Consider the following 13250-nt stretch of genomic DNA (forward strand, 5'->3'; position numbering starts at 1 on the left):
AGGCAGCCCAATAATGACTCACAAGCTGGTGCAGTAATTTGTAAACTCCTAAATAATTTCCTAAAAGTGGCAATTCTGTGGGACTTGCTGTGCCACACAGGTTAAAGTGCACTTTTAAAACAATCAATCACTCAGTCTGCAAGTAATTCCTCCTGAGTGCAAAATTATCTTGTTGTTTGTCAATATACAGTACATCCACATTATACAGTATATTACGGCAAACATAATATATGAAAGTGCATTAATATTTTTATGATTACTTTGTTCAAATATCTGATATACCCTTTCCTTCATGGACATTTTCATTAAAGTTGTTTGTTGTACTGTACAAACAATGTCCCTCGTCTGTAAAATGATCTCCATCAGAAGCATAGCACCTGTATGATATTCCAGGAAAAGGAATAATAGCATAATGTACTGCCGGTGAGCATTATTTTTGAGGACTTCTATAGCTGGCATGAATGGACCATAATACATTATCCCTTTCCGTGAAGGATACTAATCCAAATTTATATTACAATAGGACTCTACAACGTAGCCCTAGAGAGCTTTAGTCCTACAGGTTTTGCTGGCTGATTTAGGTGAAAATGAATAGAGAACTGGAGAACCTGTTAACTACATTGTGAATAAGAAAATATTTATCCTTTCTGGTCATGCAGAGCTTCGCTGAATATAAATGCTGAAGGGTCTATGGCTTTTAAGGACAGGAATTGCCGATCTTTCCAACATGTCACATTTCTCCGCATTACTAATAGCAATGTACTGTAATAATAGCAATGGCCTGTTCTGTGTTTCAGACTCTCCCGTCTTCCTTTACCCCCCACTACATTCATACAGAAAACCCACAAATCAGTGCAATAATATTTCATGACTTCATAATATCATTAAGTCAGATTTCTGATTAAATGAATGGTTTTCTGACTATTTCAGATTTCAGATTTCTGACTAAATGAATGGATGGATTGATGAATGAATTGCACTCATTTTCTATCAAAGTGGGAAGGTCATCACACGTGGAAAACCAGCCCGGCAATATCTTGAGAAAAATAGGCGGGTTTGAGAAGGATTGTACTGTTCAACCCTACTACAATACGCTGTTGTAGCTGCCTCATTCAGTTCAAAGGCAGGAATGTACTGTAAGCCAAAGAACTTTCCAAAGCGTCTGCGTCTTGTAGTTTTGTAACTTTCTGAAAGTCAAAATGAATGAGAAAATGGACACAAATCAACTTTTACAGGACAGGCTTCAACCAGTAAGGCAACCTAACTTATTTTTTCTCACCTACTGTATATGCACCTGACATTTCTTCTTTTAGTTTTTAATAATACCTATACCTCATTATTATCATCACTTTTTTACTTTATTCTGTGTCAACAATTTTTATAATTTTTTTTGTCATGACTAAGTTTTGCTTTGTTTTATTACTTTCAGGTAGAAACCGACGATGGGAAAGCTTTGATTCCTTCTAAAAAACGTCAAGGGGAAGGTGGAACAAGCAGTTTTTCTTCAGCCAGCTTTAACTTTATAAATTCGATCATTGGATCTGGAATAATAGGTACTAATGTTTATGCGGGTGGTGACTAAGGATTAGAAATGTGTTTTTTTTAAGCTTTTTCTTTTCTGTACTGCTAGAGTTTCCCCTAGCAGATATCATGAGATTTGCTTAACCATGCATAAAAAAATTAAAATCATGCTACTGTTAACTGGTTGTTGTAAATTGGAATATTACTAAAATCAGCTTGTTTGATCTTTGATGTAACATCATGTTGCAAACTACTCCTGGTTGGCATACTGTATATTATGATGTATTTAACAATGCTTCCATATACAGTACATCATTTTTAGTTGACGTTTACTTCTGGTTGATTTTTGATGGATCTTATGAACTTAAAAAAGAACGAGATGTTGTAGACTAAGCCTTGAGCTAATTTAGAGGAGGAAAACTAAAAGTCTAAGAACAACAAGAACAATAGAGACTTGTTAATTTCTCAGAATGAGTGGAACTTTAAAAGGAACTGCCACTTAAGATCATCTGTAAGGTCTCTTTAGAAATTCCTTTAAATGTTGAAAAAAAAGTTATGTGGTATTTTATATAGTGTGTTGTTCTTCTCCAGGTCTGCCTTATTCCATGAAACAAGCTGGTTTTCCTCTGGGAATTCTGCTCCTCTTTGGAGTTGCATTTATAACTGGTAGGAGAAAAACAAATTAATAATATCTGCAATATGCATATACTGAAACATTTGAATCTGCTGATGTGAATTAAAAATCATATTCAACAAGCTTTACTGAAAATAACAAAAGTGCAATTGTAGTTTCTTAAAATATGACTTTATCTGCAGTGATCCTATTTACTCGGACTCTTTAAAAAAACAGGATGGTATTTAAAAATTGCTCTAATGGAAATCTGTTAACTTTGAAATTAGGCATCATACAGTACCTTTGCTTAACTGAATCTTGTTGCTGAATTGCCTTGCAGAGAAATACTAATGACAAAATCTCCATTAGGTACATTATTATTGTAAATTTTCATTATTATTCCTACTGCTGTTCGGTTATTAATTTGAAGTACCCATATAGCATTTGTTTATTGTATATAACACCCTCCCAAACAAAACACTGACATTAATAAGCTCTTCACTAGTTGATAGCAGTAGTAATGGAACACATGATCAGTATTATGAGTTTCCTGTGCATTTTAATTAGTCACTAATATTTGTCTGAGCAAAAGGGTAATACTTCATATCTTTTAGACTTACAGTAAATTCCAAATTGCCTCACAGTGTCCTAGTAAACATGGATTACTATGGAGTACTGAGTAGCTGAGTGATGAACATTACTGATTTGTTCAAAATAGTTATTACTTTGTAATGAATTTGAGGTGCATCTGCATTTATTTTTAACCTGTAAATACTTATCTTTTCTACAGATTATTCAATCATCTTGCTCATAAAAGGAGGAAATATATCAGGAACCTGGACATACCAGTCATTAGTTAATAGAGCATTTGGCTTGAATGGATATGTTATTTTATCTGTCCTGCAGTTTTTATATCCTTTTATTGGTAAGTATCTAAGAGTAAGTTAGAAGAGTTTACAGAATGGTAATATATGCCTCCCTGGAAGAAAGAAGATCCAAGACATAATGTTTTCTAACAAGCAAATTGAAGTGTGCTGTTGTAAATTGTATTTAATTTACAAATAGTTAGAAATTCTATTCATAAACTATTTACCAAGCGTTCAACATAAAATGGGACTGAGGTTCAAGGGAATCCAGCTGGAGACTGTAAGTCATGTGAGTACAAAAGAAATTGATGTACCTTTTATTTAGCTGCATCTCACAAAGATTAAGCATCCACTTCCAAGCCCATAGTCAAAATACTATGTGACCTCATTAAAGTCTGTCATAAAGAACACATTAAGCTTATTAAATGAAAAATGATACTTTCCCCTTTTTCCTAAAGAATAGCAAGTAAATTGTTAAGTATTATAATATTCAAATTATTATAATACTGATATTAAAACCAAGTCTTATTGTGTAACACTGAATACCAAAAGTTTTAGGACTAGTTGCAAACTGAAATATTTCTTTCTGTTTACAGTGAACATTGAATTTCCATTGCTATATCTGCATTACATGGGGTAGTTTAGTGATTGAATTAATATAGGCTTCTGTGGTGAGCATGCTACTGTACATCTTACATGTCAATCAATTCACTAGCATCTTTTCTAACTGCTTGGTTTCCGTTTTTTAATTGTTGTTTATTATTAGTGGGACTGTAAATGTCTCTACGTCAATTCATATGAAATATACTTTGAAAAAAATACAATAAACAAATACTGTAACAATTTACAATATTTTGTCCTCTAGGACCTACCTGTACTGTACATGGTGACATTGAAATATAACCAAGCCTCTGCTTATCAGAACAGATGTTTTTTCATTGAGCTAAGTTTGCTTATAGCTAGTTTTGCTGTGAAAATATTGTGGTATAATTTTATTTAGGTTTCTCATATGTAGACAGTTGGGTGGCATGGTGGTGCAGTGGTTAGCATTGCTGCCTTGCAGTGCTGGGGCCCTGGGTTTAATTCCTGGGGTGCTGTCTATGAGGAGTTTGGATGTTCTCCTCGTGTTTGCATAGGTTTCCTCTGGCTATTCCAGTTTCCTCCCAAAGTTAAAAACCATAGTGGATTATTTGGCTTCTTGGAAAAGTGTGTACGGTATGTGTCTATGCATGTGTGTGTGTGTCTGCCATGTGATGGACTGGTGTCCTGTCCCGTCCTGCCCTGTTCCTGTTGCTGATTCTCATGCAACCCTTAATTGGAAGAAGTGGTAAGGAAATGAATGAATGGATTTATGGGTGGATAGATATGAATACAATAGTCACTATAGAAATTACCAGTACTAGGTCAACTACTGGGGTTATTGGTTTATTTTTTGTTCAGGTCATTGCCTTTGATCTAATATAAATTTAGCCCTCAAGACTGTGTGCTTCTGGGAAAGTATGTGAGGGCAAGATGTGATGATCCTTGATGTGTGAATTTTCTTTCATGCCTGAAAAATAACAGCTTGTTTCTTTTGGCAAGGGACATTCAGCTTCTGAAAAGATTTAGATAAAAGAAACTACTTCTGTTGTTACATCTTGTAATAATCGTGAGTCTTGTTAAAAACTGTTAACGGTTCTGTAAAATCACAGATGGTTTCATGCAAGCGAATTATTTTTACCTACAATAATTTATTTGGCTGAATATTCTTAAAGGGAACAACAGTATCTAAAGAATTTATGTGGTTTGTGCTTGCCATATATTTGTTAATAAAATTAAATGTTATCTGTTGTGCTGACCGTTTTTTTCCCTGTTATTTCTTGTTTGTGATTTTTTTACATCCAAATAGGTCTTGCAGATGATTGGAGGAGGATAAATTTAATATTTATAGAACAATTAATTTTTGGATAATTAGAGTCAGAGAGAATTTATATATGCAGCATTTTAATAATCAGTATTTGATTAAATCAACAATATATTTGGTATCTTTCCTGTGAAACCATATCTTACACTCATTTGTCATGCAGAAACTTGGTTTATCTTATTCAACACAGAAGTTTCTGCAGCACGGTATTCTTTCTTATTGTCATGTACATTTTTTTAGAAAAGTATGGAAAGCAGAGAAGCATATGCCTGTTCCATTAAAAGTTGAGATCTATTTTAAATAGATTATGTATTAGTTCATGACAGACAGTTTTGATCCTGTAAACATGTTTAGTAAACATGGATTAAAAACAAGACAAGTAATAGGTTTATTCCATGCTGAAAAGAGAAGAGAGGAAAAAACAACGTTTCGGCTGTGAAGCCTTCTTCAGGTGTTTTAAAAACAAGACTATGAACATAGTGGATATAGGTGGATATAGGGTTATATATATAAAAAATAAAAGACAAGAGATAACTGTAAAGGTGCATTATGAAGGATCTGTGACATTTTTGTCCCAGTCTGTTACTTGTTTCAAGATCCATTAAAATTTTGGTGGAGCTTTCTGGAGCCTGTCTCATGCCAGTTTGCTGTACTGGGTAATGTGGTGCTCAAAAGGTCTTATATATTTCATTGTCAATTATTCATGTGATCTCCCTAAGCAAGACCGGTGCCGTGAATCACATTTTACTCTTGCTTACCCATGTTTTAGATATTGTCAGTGATTTGTTTTTGCTCATACATTGTATCTGGTAGACAGGTAGAAGGATTTCAAGTGCAAAGGTTAGTTGTGGGTATGAGTAAGACTTCTGGTAATTATTTGGTTAAGAAATCGATTTAAAAACAAACATGAGAAAAGAGACAATGAAAAATGCAGAAACATGCTTGCAACATGATTATACAGACAGAAGAATTTCAATTGCAAAGGTTAGTTGTGGGTATGAGTCAGATTGTTTGTTACTAATGGGTTAAGAAATCAATTTAAAAACTAAAATGAGAAGGGAGACAAAACATTTAAAAAATGCTTGCAACATGATTATATAGCTGTTATGCATTTTTACATTTCTGGTCACAGTCCTTTCTATTTTTTCTACTAAACTGATACAATCTCCCCTCTACTCTTTAGTGTCAATACCTTATTTAAATATCAAATTGTTTTGATGTACAGTGTAAACACTATTCCTTGCAATGAAATTAACAGATTTATATGAAAGCACTTTTGTTTCAATTTTTTGTATTCCACTCAGCTTAAAAGCAGATGCAGTACAATAATGCCTGTCCTACACAGCACTGATTGCTTGTGATAATGATGTTGTGAGTGCTGCTTATATTCAGCTTACCATTTCTCTCTTCAGCTATGATTAGTTACAACATCGTCGCCGGTGATACCCTTACAAAAGTGTTTTTGAGAATACCTGGAGGTAAGTTGTTGGACAAATTTATATTCGTACAGAACCTGTGAAATGACTTTAATCTGTTTTTCCAATTATTATTTATTTACATTTTTGTAGAGAAAAAATATATTTTCTTTGGAGTGTGAAATGTTGTGACCTTGATTTTTTAAAATGATCACAGCACCCTCTACTGCTTAATAGGGGATCATGCATTTGGAGTGTTCTGGAAATGGTCAGTAGTATTCCTCGCAGAGAAAGTAAGACAGAAGAACACTATTGTTATAAATGGTCTTCATTAATTTGAGTCTAGCTCCCGCTAGAGTGTAGTGTGGGGAATTGCAGCTTGTCTCCATATACCGAACCTTCCTCCTTTGTTCAACTTTATGTCCTTGTGTGTAAGTTTTCCTCAGTGCCTGGGAGTTTCAATCTGATTCATTTTAAGGGGATTAGACAGTTATATTAAATAATATAATTCTGTGATTTTGATTAGCATTTGCATTATATGCAAATTAGTGTAAATTCTGCACATACGGTATAGTACCAAGGTGTGCTATGTTATGTGGAACACAAGTATATTATCTGGTCCTAACAAGGCACTGCCAGTTTTATGTAATGGAAACAGAAAACTTATAATTAATCTAAGCACACAGACATCTACAATTCTTTAAAACTGAAAATCTCCAAAAATGCTCCGGTACATGCAAAGAGAAACTCCTTAAAAATGAAGTCATTTGCAGTCCAATGTTAGTTAGGAACAGTAAGGTTCTTGATCATGGGTAACATTTAATTTCTGTTAAATTGATTTTAAAATACTTGTATAATTGTGTTAACCAAGTCGTGAATAGTTTCCTGACTCACATTAGAATAAAGTCCCGTAAAGTTAATTATCCTGTCTTTTTTAGTCAAAATAGGCAATATGAGCTGTTTATGTAATGTTTTTTTCTGTCAAATGCTTGTCTTTTCTAGAAGTCATTCTTTGTCAATTTTACTTTTCTCATTACAAAACGTGTGTTATGAGTCACTCTAAATATGGCTTAGAATATTGAGAATATAATAAAACGATATTACAATATTTAAATAAATATAATTATGATACTAGAATAATATACTTGTAAAATGTTTACAAAACTTTAATATTTTTTGTAGTTGGTCCAGACAGCCTATTAGCAGAACGTCACTTTGTCATCCTACTAACAAGTATTCTGTTCACTCTACCTCTGTCTCTATATCGTGACATATCCAAACTGGGAAAGGTAATTATTTACTATTTGTTTAATCAATTTCTCACTTTGACATCTTTTGACCGCTTACAGTTGACCATTATTCTAAGTGAAATAAACATCTTTTTTTAAAGGTTTCATTACTCTCTCTGGTGTTAACTCTTGTAATTCTTGTGATTGTTATTATAAGAACAGCAACACTTGGGCCACAAATGTAAGTATGTTTTATAATCCTTCCCCTTGACAAAAATAAGATGCCTAAATTTTAGAGTAGCAAAAAGGGCATTAAAAAGGAAAATACAAAACCTGTTTTGAATATAGTTCACAGACCATGATAAACATCTTTATGGAATAAACTGTAAATTGACAGAAGCTGTTTGGTTGAATATTAACTCTCAGAAAACAACAAAGCTGTGATCATGTGCCGCACTGGATAGTATGTAGATAGAAATCAGATATTGCAAAATATTGCATGTTGTACAGCATGTCTATACATTCTAATGCCTTTCTTTACTTATTTTTTTTATTTGAGCACATATTATATTATTCGCTCTTGTATTTCCAATCTTAAAACATGAAACAGCTATCAAAAAGGAAATGGTTCAAACCTTAGGTTCAAATTGTTGCCAAGCTAAATATTTTCTGGAAGGATTTTTTTTTGCTCTGCTTTAATAGTCAAAGGATTCTACACATCTAGTTTTTTGCGCCTTTTTGGCTGTACTTTCTTTTTAGCATGAATGAAGTTTTGTAATTCATTGAAGACTTGGGCTAAGTCTTGGCAAGTCTAACATTTTTACAAGGAATTTATTGTGTTTGGCATTGGTTCAGACTCTCACCATACCTCAGTATGATAACTACCTCAGTTCTCCAGTAATCCAGAGCAGTAATTTGTTACTTGGTTTATTGTGCTGTAACCTTTAATTAAATTATAGATTTTATTTCCTCTTCTACAGCCCTGCAACAGAAGATGCATGGACATTTGCTCAGCCTAATGCAATTCAGGCTATTGGGGTCATGTCATTTGGTGAGTATTGGTGTCAGCTTAACGCACCATAAGTGCTATTTAATATTGAAGAAAACTGATCCTTTGCTGCATGTCTTCAGGATTTTGTTTTCCATACTGTATAAACAGAGTTTAGAATAGAAGTTGCAGAGGTAGGCTAGATCCTAATCTTGTAGTTCAAGTCAGCATACGTAGACTGCAAAGGAACAAGTAAAGGTTTATTCCATGCTGAAAAGAAACACAACATTTCTTGTCTTCACACCTGAAGAAGGCTCCACAGCCGAGACATTGTGTTTCTTTTCTTCTCTTTTCAGCATGCAATAAACCTTTACTTGTTCCTTTAGAACCTAATCTTGCCCAAGTCCACTCTCTTATGGATAAACAGTATCCATACCAGGGCTTCCCTTCGCACATCTCTTTGGCACCCCTCCCACCACCCCATCTGCATCCTTGCAGCAGCTCCCTAGCTCAGTCCTTGTAATAGTGAGGGGGAGTCAGGCAGCCTCATCCTTGCGGCTAGGCAGCCATTCCCTCATTTACTGTAGGTGAGCCTCGCCAAGCACCCTCCATATTGTACATTCCATCTGCCTTTTGAGTTCATTAAGATCTAACTGAACTACTGAAATGTGTATTGGGACATTTGTGAGTTTTTTTTTTAAATTGATGGCTATTTAAGAAAAATTCTGTGTGTTTCAGCATTTGTGTGCCATCACAATACCTTTATGATTTATGGCTCTCTTGAAAATCGCACGCTTGGTAACTGGTCCTGCGTCACTCACACGTCAGTCCTCTCTGCAGTAGTTGTCAGCTTGCTTTTTGCAGTATCCGGATATTCAACATTTACGGGATACACACAAGGTAAGCATTAGTACAGGACACAACACCTGAAAAAGTATTTAGTGTTGTACCATATGAATGTTACTTATACACTGTACATCACGGATATTCTTCCTGCATGAATGCTCTCCACAGGAACAGTTTGCTGTTGCTTAACAACAGCTTTGCTTTTGTATTTTAGTACTACAGCTATTCATTTATGTTTCAGGTGACATTTTTGAAAACTACTGTAAAAATGATAACCTGGCAACGGCGGGGCGATTTTGCTATGGGATCAGTATATTTCTCACATTCCCTATTGAATGTTTTGTGACACGGGAGGTATGCTTTTCCCTTTTTCCTTTGAAAGCATAATTAAGAATAACATTAGATCAATGAAGGGCTTTAAACTGGAGTTTACATTTTAGATTTTAGTATTAGTATCAATGGATTGCTTTGTATACAAAATATTTTCTATCCTTTCATGTACATTGCCATCAAGAATTATTCATTCCCTTAATAAAATGGACAAAAAAAACATTGTCTAGCAGAAATATTTATATCACTTGGTAGAAAGTTATGTGATATTATCGAAGGACAAAATACTATGTGTTTTACGGGGCACTGAGGTATTAATTTTCATCTATCTCTACAGCATGAAGTGTTAAGAGACTGAATGTTATCAGATTAAATAAAAATATGTGTACCAACTGTGTTTCCATCTTTATTATATTGACCAAGCTGTACAATTAGCTAGGGTGCTAAATAATGTTATTTGATAAAATATGATTTTGTTTTGGACATGAAAGTATTTGATTCACACAGGTGATATCCAATATGTTTTTTAATGGGACCCTTACAACAGTTGCCCATGTTCTCCTGACCGTGGCTATAATGGCAGTTTCTACAGTCATATCCTTGGCTTTTGACTGTCTTGGGGTTGTTTTAGAGCTAAATGTAAGTTTTGATTTCACTTTTTATTCCAGTACTTTCACTTTACCATGACTTCATTTGTTTGTACTTTTTATGATCTTAACTTGGAAAATCCCTCAGGAATAATTAAAAATAATTTCCAGGCATACTGTATACTGTACAACCGAGGAAACAAAAAAGAAAGTCCAGTAAACTTATGGCTGATGAGAAGCCTTCAACTTACAGAACACCTGGAGTTTTCAATAATTTACAATGCATGAATTTAGCTTGGCAGACTCGCTGATAATTGTAATGGAGAAACTATTAAATCTATTAAAATAATAGCAGAGTAAAGAAAGTGAAAGAGGATAGGGATAGGGTGAGGAACGATTAGGGAAAGCTGTATTTGTAGAGTCGCAAAAAACTGCTGTGAATTTCCTGATAGATTCAAGGACAGTGTCTCATTGGGCTTTTTACAATATATTTTTTTTTAGTTTTTAATAATATATCAATTTTAATGTACCATATAATGATGCATAAATTATTATGGACATGCTTTGCAGAAATTAATTAATTAATCTGGCATTTTTCTCTCCCCAGGGAGTTCTGAGTGCCACCCCCCTTGTTTTTATCATCCCAACAGCATGCTATCTTAAGCTGTCTGATGAGCGCTGGTATCGTGGAGATAGTCTGATCTCATGTTTGATTCTCATTGCTGGTGTATTTGTTATGATAGCTGGTCTAGTCATGACTATCTTGTATCCCCAAGAATGCTCACATGGAAAAGAAATGTTTTACTGCATGTCCTCCAATTCCTCTGCCACCAATATCACAGTTCCCTCTAATTTGATAGAAACCCCAAACTGGAATGCTAGCATTGTTTAGAAAAAAATAAATCAAGAAATGCTTTTGTGTTTTCCTCAAAAAATCTTTTGCTGTTCTGTTCTTTGGGCTGTCTGAGTTGAGTTTCAATGGGAATCCCTTTTCATTACTGGCCTTTAAAAGTTGTTAAAGTGTACCACTTAGTACATTTTATTACAATGATCAATTTATAATTTCCTGCTAAAAATGTAAAATGCTGCTTATGATGTGAACACTATTTCTACTGAATCTTCTAATGAGAAATATTCAGTTTAAGATCTTCCCATAATTTATAATATGCTAATGAACACTGTATACAAATACTCCAATACTGCCTTGTTTGATACTCCATTGTCATACAAAGCATTTAAAAGGAAAAAATTATACAGTAGTGTCACATTTCATGACAAATCAGAAGAGCCTTGCATTCTTAATTGATCACCTTTATTATTATTATTGAATGACAATGCACAACATCTTGTTATGAGAAAACTGGAAATGAGTCTTTAAAATGAATTTCAGGTTTTGTATTTCTATGTTTGTCATTTTTATCATCCATGTATTATCAGAAAGCTGCTTGTCCTAGGGAGCTGTGTGTCAGCCTGGAGCCTTGTAGGCAAGGATGCAAACAGGACGCAAGGCAGGAGGAAGAATAAGAACACACAACTACTTAGCTTGTCTTTGGAAGAGCATCTCGAGAGTCAAACCCAGGACCCAAGAACTCTAAGGCAGTGGTACTAACTGCCACACCACCATGCCTCCTATTTTGGAATAACGTTTTTATGTTCCTACTACCATGTTTTATACAAATTCAAACTGTACTCATACATAATGACAGAATGAATAAGTAGATACAGAATCTCCTAGAAAATGACACAACTTTTACTATTTGTTTTATGTTACTAGTTCTGTATTTGCAGGGAATTAATGAGTTGAAAAGAGGAAGTAGTTTACCTCTTATGCTTAAAAAAGAATATTTACATGTTCTCCAACAAGGTATTTAATTTGACCTTTGGTCTTGTTTTATTGAACTATCTATTAAACCAATTATTAAACCATATAATTATTGTAAGTTAATTGTTAAATGACTTTTATGAAGCTCTTTAATGCCTTTTAATGCACTTATTTTATTTTGAGGTTGTCAAATATCCCTTTTATTTTATCATTTGTGGCTTGGTCCTTTCTAGCATATTCTGTAACTTTAAAGGCATCATATTTTAATATTGATATTGTGCTATTTCATTCCTATGGTAAGTTTGTATGTGGTTTGTAATACAACCTTTGTCAATAGCTAAGCAACAACAAGCCCTGCTGATGATACTTGTCATTAGATTCTTTACTCATGAGCTACATATGACCATTTTGGGATTTGGAATGACTTAAACTACTCCAAATGCTATTAAACTTGGCTGGCTATGGCAACAGCATACAGATTTGTCGCATTTTTTCATAAGTGAAATTTGGAACATATTGTTTGATCTTTCTATTTTAAACGTCCCTGTGGTATTTTTGTGCTGACACTACATTTATGTTTGAAGGTGTGGTATTATGTATTTGACCTACTGTACACCAATTGCATATTCTATAATCTGCCACATTTGAGCTATTTTGGGTTTACTAAAGGAATATTGATCATTTAACATTGTCTTTAACACTGTTAACATGAAACAAAGTTTCTCAGGTGGTGTTTTATACAGTATGTCTAGTGTATTTTTGTAAACGTGGCAAAAAAAGTATCAGACTTTGTTTTATTTTAGACTAAAATAAATTTCCAGTTTATATCATTAAAATGTCTTCACATCATTCTGTTAATAGAATCATGATGCCTGCATTTTGGAAAACTTGTACAACACAGTCTTTCCTAACCTTTTTTTTGAAAGATGCCATTTTTGTACTGCATGTTACAGTATACCACATCCCTGACACACCCTATTACTGGCATATACCAGTGTGGTTAAGCTTACCTCATTCATCATTTTATTTCACAAGAAAAAGCTTTTTAAGTTTCTGCAGTTTACATACATAAACATTAATTTCTTTGGAAATATGCTTAGAATTGTCATCAGAATCAAAATTGGTCACAC

General features: G+C 33.9%; 1 protein-coding gene across 1 annotated transcript; it reads left to right on the forward strand.

Moving 5' to 3' along the window:
• The first annotated feature begins 1199 nt into the window (after positions 1 to 1199).
• slc38a11 (solute carrier family 38 member 11) lies at positions 1200 to 11190 on the forward strand. The gene is made up of 12 exons (XM_088931178.1): positions 1200 to 1250; positions 1430 to 1553; positions 2113 to 2187; positions 2925 to 3059; positions 6316 to 6381; positions 7501 to 7607; positions 7709 to 7788; positions 8528 to 8598; positions 9274 to 9435; positions 9623 to 9735; positions 10219 to 10350; positions 10906 to 11190. The coding sequence occupies exons 1-12, from the start codon at positions 1200 to 1202 to the stop codon at positions 11188 to 11190; spliced, it is 1401 nt and encodes a 466-aa protein (XP_088787304.1).
• Positions 11191 to 13250: the final 2060 nt, after the last annotated feature.

Source organism: Atractosteus spatula, chromosome 13 (assembly GCF_055471065.1).
Source record: "Atractosteus spatula isolate fAtrSpa1 chromosome 13, fAtrSpa1.hap1, whole genome shotgun sequence".
Lineage (NCBI taxonomy): Eukaryota > Metazoa > Chordata > Actinopteri > Semionotiformes > Lepisosteidae > Atractosteus > Atractosteus spatula.